Genomic DNA, 21,581 nt, shown 5'->3' on the forward strand with positions numbered 1-21,581 from the left:
AATTGTCACAACTCATGTATACTGGTAGGCCTCGCTCCATTCTTCATCCTCTACTATTCCAATGTCTTAATCCATTCGCTTCTTTCTAAGTGGCTCCTGTACGGGCATTAACCAGAGTTGTGTATTATTTTTCACTCCCAAATGTCTAGACCACCCCCAATGTCTGAAAGAAGTGTGCATGAAGTCTGGCATCTTTCAAAATTGGTTCACAATAACTTCTTCACCGCCTGCATCCTTCTCACGCCAGTCAGCTGTTTGCTGAACCTTTGCAAGAAGTGTTTTGTCTGTCTTCTGGACCTATTTGTTCTGTGCATTCTTCTGTTGTTTCACCATTTCTGATTGACTGCATTGTCAGAACAAGCATTTGCAATGCAACGGGTCTCGCGTTTGCTCATGTTAGAGCTGATAGCGTTGTAAAATCCTAACCCGACTTTTCACCTATCGGCAAAAGTGCATTTATGTACGTAACACGAAAAAGTGCAATTAATTGTGTAAAGCGCTCGACTTCTGCCAAGCGACATCGCACTAGTAAAATAGAGAAAAAGTAGTCCACGAGCCGGACAGAAAACAGCGAGCCTTGCATGCTTTCTGTACTTGGTTGATGCGCTCGAGGAGGGCTAGCCACTGGAAAAGGCATGACGTATGCATGCCTTCGACTAATGAAAGCAAGCAGATTTTAATAGGCAAGCCCACGAACCAATGAAAAACACTGACGTGACGTCGACAGGGCTCCGATTACTTTTCTAATACCTAAAGCGTCTCGCTGTGATACGCATGCGCGAGCGCATGCAACGCAGGCTCGACCCTAAAAAGGGATACGTGGTCGCAGGCAAAGTCACTACTAGTGATGGTGAGTATTGATTGGTGGAGTACAGATGCTTTTCTATTGGTTAACACTTCCCTGGCCTCCTGTAAACTGTAGTCTGCTACATCCTTCTTGGCTGCTGTTTAAATAGAACACGTAAAGAAAGCATAATATTTGCCTCTGTGTCTCTAATAAAATCAGAGGTTTTCAGGCAATTATTTTCGTACAACGGGGTCTTTTCAAAGGCCTATGCGAATGGTGCACAAAGCAGTGGACTGCACTGAAAGATGTGAAGCAGGTAACAATAATCACTTTTTTGTAAGCGCTTGTCAAGGGGCTTTACATTGAACAGTTGAAATTGGCACTCATGTTTATCAACCTTAGAAGGATGAAAGCTATCGATCACAGCCACATGCTCACCTGCTAACCTATGTTACCTGTTTTCTAGATTACTAATAGAGTATCAGGCTGGGATGAAATGGCACCAATTCCCTTTCAGTGGGTAACTTCAATGCTATCATTCACATGCAATTTTGTTACTGGATGTCGTAAAAACAAAAACATAACTATTTAAAACTTGCCTGTGACTTCTTCTAGCAGATCTTTGGTTGCAGTTTCAAATGTATGCACCATTGTTGCCCAGCCGACCCTGAATCGTTCACAAATGTCAGAGCCGAAATCGAGCAGTGACTGGAAGAAGCCAGGTATATTCCAGTCTTGAAAAGGGTCCTCTGCGCTGACCGCGTGCTCAGTGGGCAGAGTCATTGCTTTAATGTCTGGTGAGTCAGACATGAAGTACCTGTGGAAAAGCGGATCGAAATCTGTCTGCATCTCTTTGAATGAAGCAACGCTTTGATCAAACACAGCTCTGATGTCAGAGGTCAGCTGACCAAACCAAGTCTCCATCTGCATCAGCTGAGCATCCTCCTCTTCAGACTCCTCCTTGCGCCACCTATCATCTTCTTCGCCGCGTTGGCTATCAGATGATGAAAGAGAAATTCCTCTGAAAAAGTCTTCAACCTGTTTGTCGAAAAAAGCAGACTATTAATGCCCCATCTTACCCCTAATTCGTTATTATTCAGTGCAATGTTATTTACAATGTTGCACCCTTGAAATATTTAAGGGTTTAAACTTCTGCTCAACTGCAAAAGGTCATTCATACAAGAGCTCAGTAAAGCACCGACATGTACTTAAATGCGAGGACTCATTTACTCCATATGGCGAGTTGTAGAGGGTTGACATCTTGTTCATGTCACACTGCTAGGCATGTGTTTTTCAATGCACATGCCACGAAAAAGTAGCCAGTACAGCTATTGGGGATGTCACATGACGTCATTATCATTCGATCGTACCTGAGCGGGCACGCTCTAACCACTGTCTCCCTTTCACCCCTCGGAACTAACCCTGTGCTGGCAGGAGCTCACATTACTAGTTCCCTTCTTATGCATTGGCGATGTTTGCACAGCATTGTGGGTATACGAGATCAACAGTTTACAAAAGCCGAACTGCAGGTCTTCGCTGATGTGACACAGACTCCTCTTTCTCCCCTGTTTAGTATGCATTTTATTTGTAAGCCCTTTGACTGTTTTTCAACGTGTTTCCATCGCAAAGTTCTAAAATGTTTGAAGAATAAGGGTAGTGGTGTTTTCCAACCAGAGAGCTGCTGGCCATGGAAAGAGATTGCTGACTCACCTTTAATTGCACTGAGATTATCATTGTCTAATAAAGTGTTATGATAACGATCCACTTCATTATCGACCAATTAGCCTTTAAAATAGTTCACGAAACTTTTTGCGAAGGTTATATTAAGCCACATAGAAGATTGGACTGAAGAGTGTAATACTCCATTAAGTTTACAGGCAGGGTTTAGAAAGACCTTTGTCACTGTGGATCAAGCATCTCGAATAACCTTATAGCTTTTAAGCATGTTTCATTCTTAAGATCACTTTTCATACTTTTTCTTCATACTTAGCTGCTTAGGCACTCTTTCAAAGTTCATCCTGAACCCAACGCCCTTTCGGTCAAACTTTGCCCAGGTTATATGTTAGTATAGAAAGCGAAGATGGGCCAGTCTTGGGATATTTTCCTAGGGTTTAATTATTAAATTCGATTGGCACCTATTTACCTCGCAGATGTAATGATATGCATTTTTGCACCACTTTGCACATATCAATGCTAACGTTTTAATGCTAATTGTTTTGATATTCTGTAACTAGGAACAAGATTTAACATTCCTTCCTGACACAATATATTTAGCATAATGTGCAGATGTTTTGTTTTGCACACTGTGCATGGTTTTGCACATTATTAATGATAGCATTTTTTAATGCAAATCGCCCTGATACTCTGCTTCCTAGGAAAAAGGACTAAAAGACTTTAGGGCTATGCCAAAAAAATATCTGAAAAAACTTGATTGCTAGGCTGATTTGCACATCCATCCTGGTAGATTACAAATGGCTGAGGGCGGGCTAGTCTGTGATAGCATTTGTTCTATTGTTAAATAGGACTGGCTATTAGCTGGAAATGGAATTTTGGGGTTCAGATGATTTTATTGTTCTGATTATAGTTTGAGCTATGCTTGCTTTGGGATTGGAATGTTTTATAGTTTTTATTAACTAATAAATTATTTACTAATGAATGAATGAAATCAGCATGTGATAATGTTCCTAAATATAAACTCGGAAAAACTTTGCTAGACATGGATCTGCAGGTAAGTTATTAAAAGATTTTATTAGGCTGCAGGAGGACAATTGCTGAAGTCCTCTGGAGAGTGCGAAGTGAGACCACAGATTTTTCGGATCACTAATGGCATTCACCACAGTTGTGTTCAGGGGTGTATCTCCAGGGTGCTGTTGTGGGGTGTTCCATCCCCCTAAACAATGTGTTCTGCAGTAAATCGTTGGGTACAAGTGCTTTCAGTTGGGTAATGTGAAGTGTCTGTCGGATTTCGCCTGGGATTTGTACATGCCCACACTGCCAAAAACACACACACTTGTCTGTTTTGAAGAACTTAAAAACTATTGACTAGTTTAAAAAATATTGAGCTTTAAGTACCCCTAACAATTGCATTCCGCTCTTAGGGCCCCTCTGCTTCTCATATAATGTGTTTTAACACAATGCCCCAGCGTGATTGTTGGGAAATCTATAGCTCACCCCCCCGACCAGGCTTTCATACTAACCAAGCTACACCCCTGGTTGGGTTCTAGCTCTAACCCTTTTCACAATGCCTGTTAACTGACTTGTTGATCACCACTACAACTGTGCTTATGATGCACCATTGTTTTCAGATGTTAAAATGTTTGCTCTATTATTTCCAAAAGACTCACACCCTACTTCACATTTATTTTTATCTAAAGCATTTGGTGTGCCAGACTCAAGCTGTATTAATCCTGTACTCGTGACAATAGGGCTCTTCAGCACCCTCCACACCATAGTGGTTGTCAAGTGATTCATCGCCTACACAATAGGAGATGTGACATCTTATTCTTGTTGCTGGTGAGTGGCTGATCTATGGTGTGATTTGCGTGTTTTCACTTTTGTGAGGCGTGCTCCTCTTTCGTATTTTTGCAGTTTTATGTTAATTTGTGCTCTTGTACACACATCATATGTATATAATCTATGTTTACTAGGTTTAAGAATGGTCAGTGTGTTTTGACACCAAGGGCTGAATTTAAGAAAAGTGACGCTGCATCGAATGCAGCACCACTTTTCTTGCTCCCCCCCTGCACTTCCCCTAACGCCACTGTTGGACTTTTTTGCCTATGCAGGGTCATCCCCAATCTTTTTGCCTCCTGCCTCCTATTTTTTCTGACCTGTTGCTGTTGGTTCTTGAACTCTGAGCACTTTACCACTGCTAACCAGTGCTAAAGTGCATATGCTCTCTATGTAAATTGTATTGTTGATTGGTTTATCCATGATTGGCATATTTGATTTACTAATAAGTCCCTAGTAAAGTGCACTAGAGGTGCCAGGGCCTGTAAATCAAATGCTACTGGTGGGCCTGCAGCACTGGTAGTGCCACCCACATAAGTAGCTCTGTGATCATGTCTCAGACCTGCCACTGCAGTGTCTGTGTGTGCAGTTGTAACTGTAAATTCGACTTGGCAAGTGTACCCACTTGCCAGGCCTAAACCTTCCCTTTTCTTACATGTCAGATACCCCTAAGGTAGGCCCTAGGTAGCCCCAAGGGCAGGGTGCAGTGTATGGTTAAGGTAGGACATAGAGTAATGTGTTTTATATGTCCTGAAAGTGAAATATTGCTAAATTCGTTTTTCACTGCTGCAAGGCCTGCCTCTCTCATAGGTAAACATGGGGGCTACCTTTAAATCTGATTAAAGTGTTGATTCTCTTTGGGAGCGGATGGACATGTGGAGTTTGGGGTCTCTGAGCTCACAATTTAAAAATACACCTTATAGTAAAGTTGATTTTGAGATTGTGTGTTTGAAAATGCCACTTTTAGAAAGTGAGCATTTTCTTGCTTATACCATTTCTGTGACTCTGCCTGTTTGTGGATTCCCTGTCTGGGTCAGTTTGACCGTTGGGCTGGTTGCACCTCACACTAGACAGTGGCACAAAGGGAGCCGGGGTGTAATCTGCATTTCCTGATGAGCCGTCTGAACTAGGAGTGAGAGGAGGAGTGGTCACTCACACCTGAAAGGGCTGTGCCTGCCCTCACACAATGCAGTCTCCAACCCCCTGGTGAGTGGCTGGGGCCTGGCCTGGGCACGGCAGGATTTCACATTCAAAAGAGACTTTACTTTGAAGTAGGCCTACTTCAAAGGAGAAATTGGGTATAAGAAGGGCACCCAAAACCACAGACTTTAAAACACTTCTGGAAACCAAGAGGAACCTCTGCCTGGAGAAGAGCTGAAGAGCTGCCCTGCCTGTGACTGTGCTTTGTGGAGCTATCCTGCAGTTGCTGCTTCTGCCAGAGTAAGAGGGCAAAGACTGGACTTTGTGTGCCCTCCATCTTGTGAAGATCTCCAAGGGCTTGATTTAGAGCTTGCCTCCTGTTGTTTAAAGTCTCAGGGACAGCAAAGACTTCGCTCTGCCAGCACTTGGAGTCTCTGCCCTGTGGTGCCCATCCAGTTTCTGGGACCCTGAAAGGAGAAGCTGGCAGCCTAAGAGGAAGAAATCCACACAAAGAACGCCATGCGGGGAAAAGATCAACGCGACTCCGATCTGCGGCTGAAAAATCGACACGCTGCCGGCTTCACAGCTAAAAATCGACGCTCGCCTGCAATGCCACTGAAGAATCGATGCACGGAGCTGGAGAAACTATGGTCAGCATCGCTGATGGAGGCTGGGAGATCGCAATCCACGCTGTGTGGTTTTTGGATCATCGTGCGGCTGGATTTCTGCAGCAAACACCGCTGGGCGTATAAAAACAACGCAAGGCCTGCCAGGACCCGAGAGTGCTGACTGGATTGACGCATCGCTCTCCTGCAGAGAGAAGAAACGACACGCCCGACCTGACGAAAGGAGAAACGGCGCAAGGTCTCGCTCATGAGTGAAATTGACGCATCGCAAGCCCTTTTTGACGCACACTCACCCGTGCGGGGTTATTTTTGACGCACCCAAGGTACTTTTTCACGCTAACAGTGTTAGTGTGTGTTTTAAACTACATAAAGACTCTTTTTGGTTTTTAATTGATGACTTGTGTACTGTGGACTTTTGTCGTTTTGGTCTTGTTTAGATCAATATTCTCTATTTTTCTAAATCTGTGTTGTGTCATTTTGTAGTATTTTCATTAAGTCACTGTGTGTGTTGGTACAAATACTTTACACCTAGCACTCTGAAGTTAAGCCAACTGCTCGTGCCAAGCTACCAAGGGGGTAAGCAGGGGTTAGCTGAGGGTGATTCTCTTTTACCCTGACTAGAGTGAGGGTCCTTGCTTGGACAGGGGATAACCTGACTTCCAACCAAAGACCCCATTTCTAACATTGGTGATCAGCGGTTGGGATTGGACTTGTATTTGTACTTGACATAAAGTGATTAAGTGTACACTACTGTTTTGAGTTCAGACCACTACGAGACCACATACTACTTGACTTATGATTCTGCTTTTTGTTCTCTGATGTCCTCCTGGATATATTGTTGATATCTTGGGACTCTGGTTTTTGGTTGTGAAGCCTTTGCAGAATGGAAGTCAATTTTGGCACCTATTTATCTATAAAAAGTGGCAACCTAAAGCATTCTGCATGGAAAGGGGACTGGCTGTGAATAAGAAATCCAGAAGGGGGGATCTTCAGTCAGCCCTGTTTTTGTATAAGTTGAAACGTTATCAGGCAACACCACCAGATGAGTTTGAGGAGGAGGACTACTCTGAGGAGGAGGGCAGTAGCCATGAGGAGGGAACAGAAAGAGATGATTGGCTCCCAGCTCGAATCTGGAGCCTGGAAGAGCTAGATGCAGAGCTTGAGAGGGCTGAGGAGAAGAGAGCCTTAGCCCTGGAAAAAGAAAGGTTGGCAGCTCAAGAGCCGAGCTGTGAAGAGCTGAAGCTGGAAGCCATGAGAGCTGAGACCAGTTCAGATGGTGGCAGCAAAAATCTTGTACCCAGTACTACTGAGGAAGTGCACATGCCCAGAGATGTGGTGCCCTACTTGAAGGAGGTAGTTAACACACACCAGGAGGTTCAGGGGTATGAGGTAGCTCCAGTGATGCACAGAGTCCCTGAGGTGGATTGGGGAACTGGCATAGGGAGTCATATTCCTAGTGATGGAAGGGACACTCTACTGGCTCTGGGTGAGAGTGACAGGGAGAGGGGTTCCCCCAGGTAGAAGTCCTGGTTATGGAGTGTGAAGACATCCCAGAAGAGTGTGGGTTGAGTGTCAGGGACAGTCAGGTACTGTCTCACCAGTCTCAGGAGGGTGATGTGGGATACTTTTTCAAGGCGGAGTCACTGGATGGTTGGGTGAAGGGTACTTTGGTTAATTCATGTGAGGGGCTGAGTGATGTAATTGCTGGAAAGCATATGTCTAGTCCTTATTTTCCAGAGCTATGCCAACACCAGGTGGAGTGTGAGTTCTCTGACCCCAGGGACCTTACACTGGAGGCAGACCTCTGGGTGAGTACCAGAGAGTCTGAAGAGGCATTTGGGGGTGCTCCTGAGAGGAATGGTCTAGGTATTTCCCAACCAGGTGAGGTAGGGAAGGATTGTAGTGTCCCAGGTAGGTCCCAGTGTAGTGGGATGGGTGAGGGACCCCCATGTCCAGTCTCAGAGGAGAGGGAATGGGGATGGGCTGAGGCCGAAGGTGCCCGAGATCTGGTCCCAGGTCCTGGAGGGTTCCATGAGGGAACACCAGGAGGGGAGCCTAGCCTGTACCGTAGGGCCATCTGTTGAGGGAGACCCCACAGTGTCAGGAGAGCTTGGGGGGGCAGCTGTAGCCAGCGTCCCCCCAGTTCTGGTGTCTGGCAGTACCACTCCTAATGAGGGGGTGCAGAAGTCCAGACAGAGGGTGGAGAGGGGGTTGCAAACCCCAGTGGAGAACGTGGAGGGTCAGGGGTCAGCTCTGAGAGCAGATCCCCCCAGGAATGACCTCGTTGAGACCATTTCTGGGTTGGGGGGAATCCAGACTCTGTCAGATGGGCAGAGGTCAGGAGACCTGCGCCAGCCATACTTTTGTGTGGTCCTTGGGGACGGTGTGTCCCTAGAGGGGGTTAAGTGTGCCTCCCTGGAAGTCCTGGTGTGCCAGGCAATGGTTCAATCGCAGGGTGGTGACTCTGGGTTCTATAACCAGGTCCAGAGGGTAAACTCTAACCTGGTGGCGGGTAGGTGGCCCCCCCCAGGAAGTCCTGGGTACAGACCCTGGACTGAAGGATCAGGTGCAGGGTGTAAACCCTGACCTGGAAGGGGGGGGGTTTGCCCAATCACCTCCCTGGTGTGATTTCTAAGGGTACTCTCCCCGAGGGGTGGGGGGGTGCAGAACCCTGAGATTAGGGATAGGAGAGAGAGAGACTCACCCCTGACCCCAGTGCAATCTAAGGGTACAGACCCTGGATTGGAAGGCCAGGTTCAGGGTGTCCCCCCTGACCTAGAGGAAGGGGCTACTGCTAACAGTGTCCCTACCATGTTGTGTTCAGGGGGGCACTCCTAGATGAGGGGTGCAGGACCCCAGAAGGGAGGGCAGGGGGAGGGAGGCCTCACCCCCGGCCCTAGTCCAACCTGAAGGTACAGACCCCAGGTTGGAGGACCAGTTGCAGGTTAACATCCCTGCACTGGTGGGAGAATTGGCAGGACTGCTTCTACAAGCACCCTGACAATTTTGGACTCTGGGTGTGCCACTACTGAAGGGAGGGTACAGAGTCCCAGAGGGAGGACCAGGGTCAGGGTGTCATCCCTAACCCGGTGGAAGAGAGAGTGGTCAAAGGGTGCCAGGCACCTGGGGTTACAACCCCCCTCTTTACCGTCACAGTGGTTGGAGAGGCCTGAGGTCAGGCTCTCATCCCTGACAGTTGTCAGGGGTCACTGTGGCTTGCTGTCCTGGTGGACAGAGTCGCCCCTGGGGGGGGACGAGAGTCACACGCCGTGGGTGGAGTGGGGAACACCACTGTGTTGGCCTTGGTGGTGCTATCTACCCCCTGGGATACCTCTGTGAGCAAGGTAAAGTTAGGTGCTGCACAGATGGTATCTGCGGATGAGGAGAAGGGTTCCCCGTGGGTTAGCTTAGTGGGCCCTGGCAGTATGCACAGAGTGATCCAACTGGAGTCAGGAAGGCGTAGAACTGGAACATGCCTCTGCTGTTGTGGACCAGGGTCCCTGTTCTATCGCCACAATCAGGTAAGTACATCAAAGTATTGATTGTTCTCCCCTGGCTTTAGGCTGGTAAGGGGTTGTGTTGGACTTTTTTTGCCTATGCATGGTCATCCCCAATCTTTTTGCCTCCTGTTTTTTCTGACCTGTTGCTTTTGGATTTTGAACTCTGGGCACTTTACCACTGCTAACCAGTGCTAAAGTGCATATGCTCTCTGTGTAAATTGTATTGTTGATTGGTTTATCCATGATTGGCATATTTGATTTACTAATAAGTCCCTAGTAAAGTGCACTAGCGGTGCCATGGCCTGTAAATCAAATGCTACTAGTGGGCCTGCAGCACTGGTTGTGCCACCCACATAAGTAGCTCTGTAATCATGTCCCAACCTGCCACTGCAGTGTCTGTGTGTGCAGTTTTAACTGTATATTCGACTTGGCAAGTGTACCCACTTGCCAGGCTTAAACCTTCCCTTTTCTTACATGTCAGACACTCCTAAGGTAGGCCCTAGGTAGCCCCAAGGGCAGGGTGCAGTGTATGGTTAAGGTAGGACATATAGGGGGTCATTCTGACCCTGGCGGTCATGGACCGCCAGGGCCAACGACCGCGGAAGCACCGCCAACAGGCTGGCGGTGCTTCCGTGGGCATTCTGACTGCAGCGGTAAAGCCGCGGTCAGAAAAGGGAAGCCGGCGGTTTCCCGCCGGCTTCCCGCTGCCCCAGGGAATCCTCCACGGCGGCGCTGCAAGCAGCGCCGCCATGGGGATTCCGACCCCCTTCCCGCCAGGCGGGAACGGGTGTCGTGGGGCCCCTGGGGGCCCCCCATTGATTTTCAGTGTCTGCGTGGCAGACACTGAAAATCGCGACGGGTGCAACTGCACCCGTCGCACACCAGCAACTCCGCCGGCTCCATTCGGAGCCGGCTTCCTCATTGCTGGTGCTTTCCCGCTTGGCGGGCGGGCGGCCTTTTGGCGGTCGCCCGCCAGCCCAGCGGGAAAGTCAGAATGACCCCTGCGGTCTTTTGACCGCGGTACGGTCTTCTGGCGGTTCCCGCCAGGCTGGCAGCTTCCGCCGCTGGCGGGGGTCAGAATGACCCCCATAGTAATGTGTTTTATATGTCCTGACAGGGAAAAATTGCTAAATTCGTTTTTCACTGCTGCAAGGTCTGCCCCTCTCATAGGTTAACATGGGGGCTACCTTTAAATCTGATTAAAGTGTTGATTCTCTTTGGGAGCGGATGGACATGTGGAGTTTGGGGTCTTTGAGCTCACAATTTAAAAATACCCCTTATAGTAAAGTTGATTTTGAGATTGTGTGTTTGAAAATGCCACTTTTAGAAAGTGAGCATTTTCTTGCTTATACCATTTCTGTGACTCTACCTGTTTGTGGATTCCCTGTCTGGGTCAGTTTGACAGTTGGGCTGGTTGCACCTCACACTAGACAGTGACACAAAGGTAGCTGGGGTGTAATCTGCATTTCCTGATGAGCCATCTGAACTAGGAGTGAGAGGAGGAGTAGTCACTCACACCTGAAAGGGCTGTGCCTGCCCTCACACAATGCAGTCTCCACACCCCTGGTGAGTGTCTGGGGCCTGGCCTGGGAAAGGCAGGATTTCACATTCAAAAGAGACTTTACTTTGAAGTAGGCCTACTTCAAAGAAGAAATTGGGTATAAGAAGGGCACCCAAAACCACAGACTTTAGAACACTTCTGGAAACCAAGAGGAACCTCTGCCTGGAGAAGAGCTGAATAGCTGAGGAAGAAGAGCTGCCCTGCCCGTGACTGCTTTGTGGAGCTATCCTGCAGTTGCTGCTTCTGCCAGAGGAAGTGGGCAAAGAGACTGGACGTTGTGTGCTTTCCATCTTGTGAAGATCTCTAAGGGCTTGATTTAGAGCTTGCCTCCTGTTGTTTGAAATCTCAGGGACAGCAAAGACTTCTCTCTGCTAGCACCTGGAGTCTCTGGAGAGACTCCTACTCTGCCCTGTGGTGACCATCCAGTTCCTGGGACCCTGAAAGGAGAAGCTGGCAGCATAAGAGGAAGAAATCCACGCACAGAACGCAACGTGGGGAAAAGATCGCCGCGACTCCGATCTGCAGCTGAAAAATCGATGCGTCGCCGGCTTCGCGGCTGAAAATCAATGCTCGCCTGCAACGCGACTGCATAATCGATGCACTGAGCTGGAAAAACGACGCGCAGCATCGCTGACAGAGGCTGGGAGATCGCAACCCGAGCTGCGTGGTTTTTAGATCATTGTGCGGCTGGATTTCCGACGCAAACACTGCTGGGCATGTAAAAACAACGTAAGGCCTGCATGGACCCGAGAGTGCTGACCGGATTGACGCATCGCTCTCCTGCGGAGAGAAGAAATGACGAGCCTGACCCGACGAAAGGAGAAACGACTCAAGGTCTTGTGAGTGGGTGAAATTGACACATCGCAAGCCCATTTTGATGCACACTCGCCAGTGTGGGGTTATTTTTGATGCACCCAAGGTACATTTTCACGCTAACAGTGTAAGTGTGTGTTTAAAACTTCATAAAGACTCTTTTTGCTTTTTAATTGATAACTTGACTTGTGTATTGTGGATATTTGTCGTTTTGGTCTTGTTTTGTTTAGAAAAATATTCTCTATTTTTCTAAACCTGTGTTGTGTCATTTTGTAGTATTTTCATTAAGTTACTGTGTGTTTTGGTGCAAATACTTTACACCTAGCACTCTGAAGTTAAGCCTGCTGCTTGTGCCAAGCTACCAAGGGGTTAAGCAGGGGTTAGCTGAGGGTAATTCTCTTTTACCCTGACTAGAGTGAGGATCCTTGCTTGGACAGGGGGTAACCTGACTGCCAACCAAAGACCCTATTTCTAACAGCCACCATGTGTACGCCGTATTTACGATACTGCACACCATGGTGGTATTAGGAACAATAGCGTCAAATTTTTTGACGCTATTGTGGCGCTTTTCTCCACTATTGTCAAAAAATTTCAAACTAGTGGAGCAAAGTGCAAGGAGGCCCATTGATTACAATGGATGCGTAACTTTAAGCAGGCGTTAAAAATTACACAAAAAATGGCACAATGAAATCTTATAGATTTCATTGCACAATTTTTGCGGGCCTCCTTGCGCCTCTATGCCCCCTTTGCATACATTATGCATGGTGCATGCATAATGTGGCGCAAAGCGTTACAAAGTGGCGCAATGCATGCATTGCCCCACTTTCTGTATTTGCCGTGGGGAAAAGGCCACCTTAGCGCCACCTTAGCATCAAAAACATGACACTAAGACAGCGCTAAAGTGGTGCAAGGAGCTCTTAATTCTGCCCCCTAGTCGTGAGGGTGGTCTAATGTACTCTCTGACCTAGGAGACCGAATCATCGGCAAACTATACATATAAGCCTACACATCACATTACAATCCGCCCATTGTATGGAATACGAGGACTATTACATGGTGAGGTGAGTTCCCAATTTCATGATCCATGATCATAGGAACTCTTACATGCAACAGTGTGGCTGTATGTCAGTGTGTCTGCTTTCACTGTTAAACATTTGCGCAATTAGTATTGAAAAAACGGTTGATTATAATAAATATTTTCTAACTGGATGCCATCTTACATAGAGTACGCTTTATCACACCTTTTATGCTGCATTGTTGTTCTCTTTCTTTAATTGAAGTAGGGGTTGGGCTCATCCGATGCCAACCATAAAAAATTACTATAATTATTTTGAAATGACTCCTTCAGGAGTCACTTGTGTTTTTATATCTGCCTTCCTGGGGAATTACTGGTTTGTCCTATTTGGTGTTAATTTACATTATACGCCAATCACAGCAAATGCATTTTGGGCGACTGGAGGAATTTTAACCTTTGGGTAGTTTCATGTTAGCTCAGATGAAGTGGGAATGTGATGGAAAAAGAGGTTATGGGTAGGAGGCTGGGTTGTAAGAGTACGTCGCATACAGTTCTTAAAGGGAAAGGCTGACCATACCATATCCACTTTAAATATGTTGTAATCTCACTAACTTAATTCTTATGAAATCACTTTTAGTTACTAGAGCCTATCATTCACACCAGATCAAACCAGCCAATCACATTTACAAATGAAAATATAATACGTTTTTTAAGTAAGTAATTTTAAAATATGTAATCAAAACATGCACATTAGGGATGGAATTAAATTGACCATCCTCACTCGCCAAACAAGTCGATTTCTTGGTCAGTTCATTCCAAATTCAGCTAAAAGATATTAATAAGAAACTGAGAAATGAGGTGAAATAAGTCTTCTGATTTACTTATCACACAGCAGTCATCATTGCCATATCATCACACCACAAAGAAGGTAACTAGCGGCCAAGTATCTAAGCTGTGGCCCGAAACAATCCACAAATTTGAGTATAACACCACATTCATGCAAAACCGCAACGATTCTTGTATTTCGTATTTAAAATATGTGCCCCTAACTATTAGACCTGATAGAGCACCTTTTGTGAGGCTTGCATTACCACACGTTTCTTTCTAAAAGTCATATTGCATCTCAAATGCCTTCTTGTTGCTTTGTGCTCCTTAAAATGTATGTGGATTGAGGGGCCATTTTTCCACGTGCATCCAACCCACACCCGTCTGAAGGGAGCATGTAGGAGTTTAAGAATTACATGGAGGGTTTTACTTGATGTGTTGGCATCTGGTGAGGGTTTGCGCAGAGCACGCATTGTCCTTTCCAACGATTCTTGGAATCTTGAAAAGAATCACTTTCAAAATCCTCACCTACACACACAAAGCCTTCCACAACACCGGGCCAGCCTACCTTAACCAGTGACTCAACTTCCATGTACTCCGCAGAGCCCTACGCTCAGCCCAGCTCTCTCTTGCAGAAGTACACCGCATCAGAAAAACCAGAACAGGAGAATGCTCCTTCTCCTACCTCGCCGCCACTGCCTGGAACGCCCTACCCATCCGCATCAGACAAACCACCTCCCTCCCCAGCTTCACGAAGGAACTGAAGACATGGCTTTTTTAATCCACCTCCGGTACATGCTACACCCCCCCAGTGCCTTGAGACCCTAACGGGTGAGCAGCTGCGCTTTATAAACACTGATTGATTGATTGATTCTTCAAATCAGTTGTGAATGAGATAGTGACTACCATTCTGCTCTGCTATACTTATTTATGAACTGATCACTTGTCCCCAGTAACAACGGACACCTACCTTGAGCTAGATGATATTGAATCTTGATTCCTTGACCTATTTTCAGACATGTCCCATCTGTGAAAACAGGTGGCAGGGCTTTGAGTTGAAGTTGTATATTGTACCTCACTGTTAACCAAGGACTTAGAGTGTGTGATTCTGCCTCTTTTGCCATCTAAAGGATGGTATTAATTTTGCATGGGATAATATGATAACTGATGATAAGAAAGTGTAGTAACAGATAATTTTCTTACCGTGCTAGTAAATTTGGAGATCTCCTCATTGCAATTTGTGGTATGAAATATCAAACACGAGCTTTCCAGGCATGGCTTGCATTCTTCCCATGTTCCCTGTAGGGTTGATTGACACTGCTCTTCTTCTTCACTTAGACGGCTTTTGATTTCTTCCATTAGGTGCAAAGCTTCCTAGGAACATATGAGTTCATTTTATTGGATTGAAACGTGATCACAGATTTTTTTAGTAAGACTCAGCCAATATCCATTACTTTTTGTGCAGTATATCAACACCCTCCAGCACTGCTTAAGTTCCACCCTCTTACACCAAGAGATAAAAGCTGTCTTTCAGAAGTAGCAGATATCCCTCAACAGCAACAGATTGAGATACCTTTTTAGGAATGGGTTAATGTTTTGGTTTCAGGTTGGTAAAATCATTTTTCTACACCAGTATGCTTGCACAGGGTCGCCACCAAATGAGAAGTTTGTAAGTTCAGCATTATCAACATACTGCAGATAGTCTAAAAAATGTGCCCATCAAAATAAGGCCTAAGAGCCTTTACTGAGACAATGTAATTTAGGAACATACCCTTAGGAATGTAATTATGCCTGCCTATCTTGTCACTCAGTAGTACTTTAAGTTAAACTTTGGCCGCAACTGTGTGAGTTCAACACAATTATAGCGATAACATATATATATATATCTTACCCACTCGTGGTCGCCACTGGGTAGTTATAGTTAGAACCACATTTCTATAGGGAATTAATTTTTTAGTTTACTAATAACTGTGGCACGTTTGATTAATCTTCACAAATCTTTCTCAAAAAAGTCACATCTGCCTCAGCTCGTTCATGAAAAGTTTCAGGGAGAGCAGACAAGTTAGGATCGAAAAAAGTCAGATCCGATAACACATTTTCCTCATGCAGTTTTCCTTAGGGGCCAAAATTTTAACAAATATTTTTTGGGGGGCTTCTATGATCCCATGGGTGTCCTGCGGGACACAACATTGCACCCTCGACTCCCACTGATGTCCCACAGAAACGCAGAGGCCGCAATGTCTCCTGCGAGAGTCTTGTAGAATCTGAATATTTTTTTTTAAAGGAGGCAGAGCCTGAGTGTCTGACATGGATTGCTGCACACTGGTGTAGACCGTGCATGGGGGAAAGTTGGCAGTGAGGCTTAACTCAGACACTGGCAAAAATTCAAGCAGTAATACAGTGAAAACACACAACAAAATTTAGCAATTTGTAGTAAATATAAGAAGACCAATAAATTAAATAAGACCTAAATGACAAAAATCCAATCAGAGATATGCAGGTTTAAAGATTTTAGTAAAAATAGCCCCAAAAATTGTTAACTGTGGCTATCTGGTTGCGCCAGACTGGGACAAAGTCACAAGTTCAAGCCGACCGTGATGGAGCATGGGCTGGCTACAGTGACACAGTTAGGCCAGCTGAACAAAGTACGTTACATCCTGGTTTGTGCAGCAGTGCAAGGATCTGTGTCGAAGACATGTTGTTCAGCTGAAACAATGTGTGGATTCCGAGATGCAACGAGGCTGCGTTATTCTCGAGGATCCTGTCGACCAGGGCTTGCAATGCGAAGTCTGGTATTGAGGATGCGTGGCACAGTTGGATTGATGTGTTGGTTCCGAGTAGCTGCGAGCCTGTGAGTCCGGCATCGAGTCTGCCATTGACAAGTGATGCAAGGGCTTGCGCCGAAGATTGCCAAGCAGTGGCAATTCCGATGTGGTTACGGGTTACAGGTTACGATGCGATGCAGGTCTTTGCAGCAATACCAATCCACGCAGCAGCAATGTGTTCGTTCTGCTTGAGGTTGCTGCATGCCGCAGAGGAAATGCATTGGTTCCTCTGGGTCCACAGAGGATGGCAGAGCACATTAGCCCCATTTCTAAGGGTCCATGGGGCCCATGACTGAGGAGGCAGCACTTGGAAGGGTAGACTTACAGATGGCAGAGTCCAGATGGCAGAGTCCAGGTGCTGGGTTCAAGGTTGTTGGAACCTTTTGTCCCTGCGGCTCTAGTCAGGAGGCCAGACAACTATCCCTTGGGGTCACTTTGGGGTCCTGGGTTCAACAGATGCAGGTCCAGACCTTCTTATCCAGACAGGAGGGCATCAGGCAGCAGGTCCGCGCAGCAGAGCAGCCATCCTTCAGAGCTGCAGTTCAGCCGAGTGGCAGTTCTTACAGCAACACAGCAGTCCTTCTTCCTGGTGGAATATCAACAGGTCTGGAAGTGTATTGAAGAGTTGGTGTCTGAGGTCCAACATTTATACCCAGTTATGCCTCTGAAGTGTGGAGAAGCTTCTATAGGTTTCCGATTGAAGTCCCCAGGCATCTTACCTTCCCTGTCCAGACTCCAGACTAACTATAGGGGGTATGCATTCATTTGTGTGGCAGCAAGACACAGCCTATTCAAGTGTAAGTAGAACTAGGCCTAGCTCTGCCCTCCCATCCTGTCAGTGATGGCCCATCCAGGCACACCTAGGTTTCCTATCATGTGTGGCTGCCTAGGAGGAATACACAAATCCCAACTGTCAACTACACCCAGTCTTGTGACCCAGGAATAGGCTACAGGAACTTAATGGCTAAGGTAGAAAAATGGCAACTTTAAAAAAATTACATTTTTACAATTGTAATTTAAAATCAGACTTCAACATAAATTAGGAACTTACCTTACAATTCCAAAGACACCAAACATGAATGAGTCACCTGTTTCAATTCAGAAGTTACAGCTTATTAAATGTAATAAGTAACATCAGTGTTAGTCTATGGAAGAGGAAGGCCTTCTGGTAGTCAAAAACAAATATAAGAGTTTTTCACTACCAGAACCGGGGACTGTTGGAGGGCTCAATTACCCTTAATATCAGCATCTTGGAGAACTCCTCCTTGATATTGGTCCTCACCTTTTCTGACAGCTTGTAAATTTTATTTTTGACAAGCAGCAAGTCCCCTGAATGCAGGGGTGGGGGAGAACAGAGAGGAAAACTGCCCCAGCAACTAGTGACAGTCACTTTGCTGTTTTGGGGTCAGAGTAGGGGAGAAGTTGACACCCTATACTGACTCATCATGCTCTTGGGCAGACAGGAGGTCAGGGGGAGGCTCACTCTCCTTTTCTACCCATTCATCTAACACCAGGAGCATGCTGACTTTGAACCTCTCGAAGTGTGGTTTGATGTAGTTCACTTAGAGCACCCTTAAGAGGTTTCTAGGGGTCTTGAGATCTACCACAGAAGTGGACTCCCCCTTCTGTTCCTTCATCTGATATGGGCCTGCCCAGCGATCCTGGGCTCCATAGGCTCCACTACCCCACCTTCTGGCCAGGTTGGAACTATACTAGAGTGGCCTTGTGGTCATACCACAGTTTCATAACTTCTTGACTAGCCTCAAGATTGCTTTTCACCTTTTTCTAGAAGTGACGCATCTGGTTGCGAAGAGCCAGCTTGCTCCCACCTCCCTTTTACAAGACTGAGTTGTCCCATTACAGGGTGGTCATAGAGGAGTTTGAAGGGGCTGGACCCAACCCCCTTCTGTGGCACCTCCCTGTAGGGAAACAGAAGGCATGACAAAAGGTAGGCCCATTATCATGCCTTTGATGGTCTTGTTGAATCTCTCCACATGCCGTTGATTTGGAGGTGATGTGGTTTGGAGAAATTATAAGTTACTCCACACAGGCGGCAGAGGCACCATCTATTCAGCTGTGGCAGAAGGATGTGATCTGTTGGACCTCAGTGAAGTTTTTGGTGCAAGCTGATGCCTGGGCTCAGGATGGTAGATGCCACCTCATGGATCAACAGGAAAATTTCTTAGAGCGACTGAATAGGACATTTACCCCTGAGAACCATGCCAATGATGGTTAATAGCAGTGTCGGTTACTGATGTAGTTGGCGCCTACCTCATTACTATTCAGGTTCCTGTTGGGCAACACAAAACATGTGATGCCTGTGCTTGATGGTGGGTGGACTGCATGGGGACTCTGGCAGCGCATCCACAAGATGAACAGGGTAAGGGTTGCCAACTGCTGACAGAGATGTGTGAGTGCTGCATATAATACACTTATGCTGGGATGGGAGAAGGGGTGGGAGGAGCGGAGCGACAGGAGCTGTTTTAAAAAAAAGTTTTTGGGATGCTTTGTAGTGATCACGTGGTCTGTCCACATATGGGTGGTTAGCCACATGGATATGTTACAATATTGTGGTGCATTTTGAACCTGCTTCACCTGCGGATTGATGTACATGAAGGTACCAGCCACTGGTGCCAGTAATGTGAATGTTACTGTCATTGAATGTATAAGGTGGCTGTTCTCTACAAAATCAATAAAGCTATTGAAAAAAAGGTTACTCCACACTCGTACCACATGGATTTCATGTACGCTGACATGAAATTAGTTCTTCTGTCAAACACTACCTCTTTGAGGAACCCCACACGGGTAAAAATCTCCATCGGGGCCCTAGCCACCACAAGTGCAATCACCGACCTCAGAGGAATGGCCTCTGGGTAGCGAGTGACGTGATCCACCAAAACCAGGATCAAGCTGTTGTCTTGGGTTCACAGGTCCAACAATGTTGATGCCCACCCTCTCAAAGGGAGTGCCCACAACAGGCAATAGGTTTAAGGGAGCCTTAAGCTTTTTCCCTGACTTCCCACTGGCCTGGCAGGAGGGACAGGACCTACAGAATGCAGCTGAGGCCGTCTTCATTCGGGGGCAAGAGAAGTGGACAACAAGCCTGGCGAAGATCTTGTCTCTCCCAAGATGTCCTGCCAGGGGGTTATCATGAGTGAAAACCCTAGTAGGAAGGCCCAATAGCACTGGGGGACCACCAGCACTGTAGCCAGTCCCTGCGTCTAACCCCCAACGTGCATCTACCCCCACACCGCTCACAGCCTTCGGCCAAAGTGGCACGGGGATGATGGGTGAATGTGTTTACTGTTTGTTTCCACTGAGCTCAAGAACTGCGGATCTGTTGCAGATTTAAACTGGGGGTTGCGCTGAGCCCAATAGTGGATCTACTTATCAGCCAAAAAAGTAATTTTGGCCAATTTTTGGCCCATGAGGGGGTCCCTCCACCTGTCCAATGGGGTCAGAACACCTCTATCCTGACCTCTTCACTTTTCAATATTATTCTCCCCCCCCCCGCACTGAGCCAATAAACAAAATGGCAGCTGCAACTTTTATCTCAGGTTACGGCCAGCCAATCAGGGGCTTGCTTTGGCACAGGGACCCGTGGAAGGGCCCGTGTCCCTAGATATCTATATTTATTTTTCATTTGAAATCTCCAAAACTACTGAACAGATTACACCAAACTATAGAAAGCACACTTTCTGAACCAAGATCAAGCTTTCATCTAAATTTGGTGTAATTCGGTCCAGTGGTTCGGGGTGTGGTCGTGTCTAAAAATCCTTAGGGAAATTGCATAAGGAATCTGCAATTTAGGACCCCCCCCCCCTTTTTTCTCAACCCCCGCTTGACGAATCATCCTGAAACTTTCAGTACAGCAGCTGAACTCAAGTGCGTAGTAGTTTTGAAAGTTTCTTGAACATTTATCAAACGGTGCCAAAGTTATTGACTAAACAAACATGATTTTCCTATGGAAACTAGGTCATAACTATAATGATTTCATAAGTCACATCATTCATAACATCACTTATGACTCTGGTCAGGCCCTGCACTCATCTTCTTTGGCCGTGCACCATACAAGTGGCCGCACGGCCTGACCTCCTTCCAGGCCCTGTGTCCAACTTGCACAGGGCAGCTAACCCTCTCTATATCGAGCATTCTGCCCACCTCGGTAGGGCGTTGTGCATAGCAAAACCTTCAGCTAAACCCTGTGTAGAGTTGGCCACATACCATACAAACACAAGGCAGCAAACCTCTGCTGCACACTGCCTTTGGCTATGTGCACTGGGTGGCGGGGGGGGCTGCATGGCCATGCCTGCAGCCAGGACCTGCCTCAAACTCACCTGAGGTCGTAACCCCCACTGCTGACAGTCTTTGGAATATTAGCAAGAGTTAGCTGAAGGCAATGGCCTTTAACCAAGGCTCCAACAAGGCCTGCTTTTTTTTTCTTTTTGGTTCTTCAACTGAACTTTTTCTCGCTCTCTAACTGAATCTTTTTATGTTTGTTTTTTTGTATTCCTACATGGAATCTCTAGTTGCTGTGAACATTTATTAAAGCTATTCCTTTATTATTATTTCATACTTTGTTTTAGATGCTAACCATGGCTTGCCCCTTGCAACCCCTGGCACTGCCTTTGCGACCCCTGCCCTCAGAGGGAACAAAGGCAATGCTGGAAACACAGGGTTGGCTCACATTGTCAGCGTCTGGCTCCAATATTCTTGTTTTCTGTTCATTTGTATCACATTAATAGTGAATAACAGTCTATTATTCACTATTAATGTAATAAATGGTGGAGCAGTAGGATCTAGAACAAGACCTTCACTGGCATCCTTGATAAGTAAAATGAAATGCTTATGAATATATGTTGTATACATGCATGTAGTTGATAGAGTTTGGGTGAGAGGATGTGTGTCTGTGTGAACATTTATGTTTTGCAAGTGGGATCATGCATGTGTGTGAAAGTGAGTGAGAAAGTATCTCAGTC

General features: G+C 46.4%; 1 protein-coding gene across 2 annotated transcripts in view; it reads right to left on the reverse strand.

The window, feature by feature from the left end:
* CLUL1 (clusterin like 1) overlaps positions 1 to 21,581 on the reverse strand; it is a 147,284-nt gene that overhangs the window by 36,639 nt on the left and 89,064 nt on the right. For both annotated transcript variants that reach the window (XM_069219984.1, XM_069219986.1), the window contains exons 4-5: positions 14,981 to 15,151; positions 1,387 to 1,825 (exon numbers count right to left, since the gene is read on the reverse strand). In XM_069219984.1, the coding sequence (XP_069076085.1) occupies positions 1,387 to 1,825; positions 14,981 to 15,151 (610 nt within the window). The remainder of the gene's footprint in view (positions 1 to 1,386; positions 1,826 to 14,980; positions 15,152 to 21,581) is intronic.

The sequence above is a fragment of the Pleurodeles waltl genome, chromosome 2_2 (genome assembly GCF_031143425.1).
Source record: "Pleurodeles waltl isolate 20211129_DDA chromosome 2_2, aPleWal1.hap1.20221129, whole genome shotgun sequence".
NCBI lineage: Eukaryota > Metazoa > Chordata > Amphibia > Caudata > Salamandridae > Pleurodeles > Pleurodeles waltl.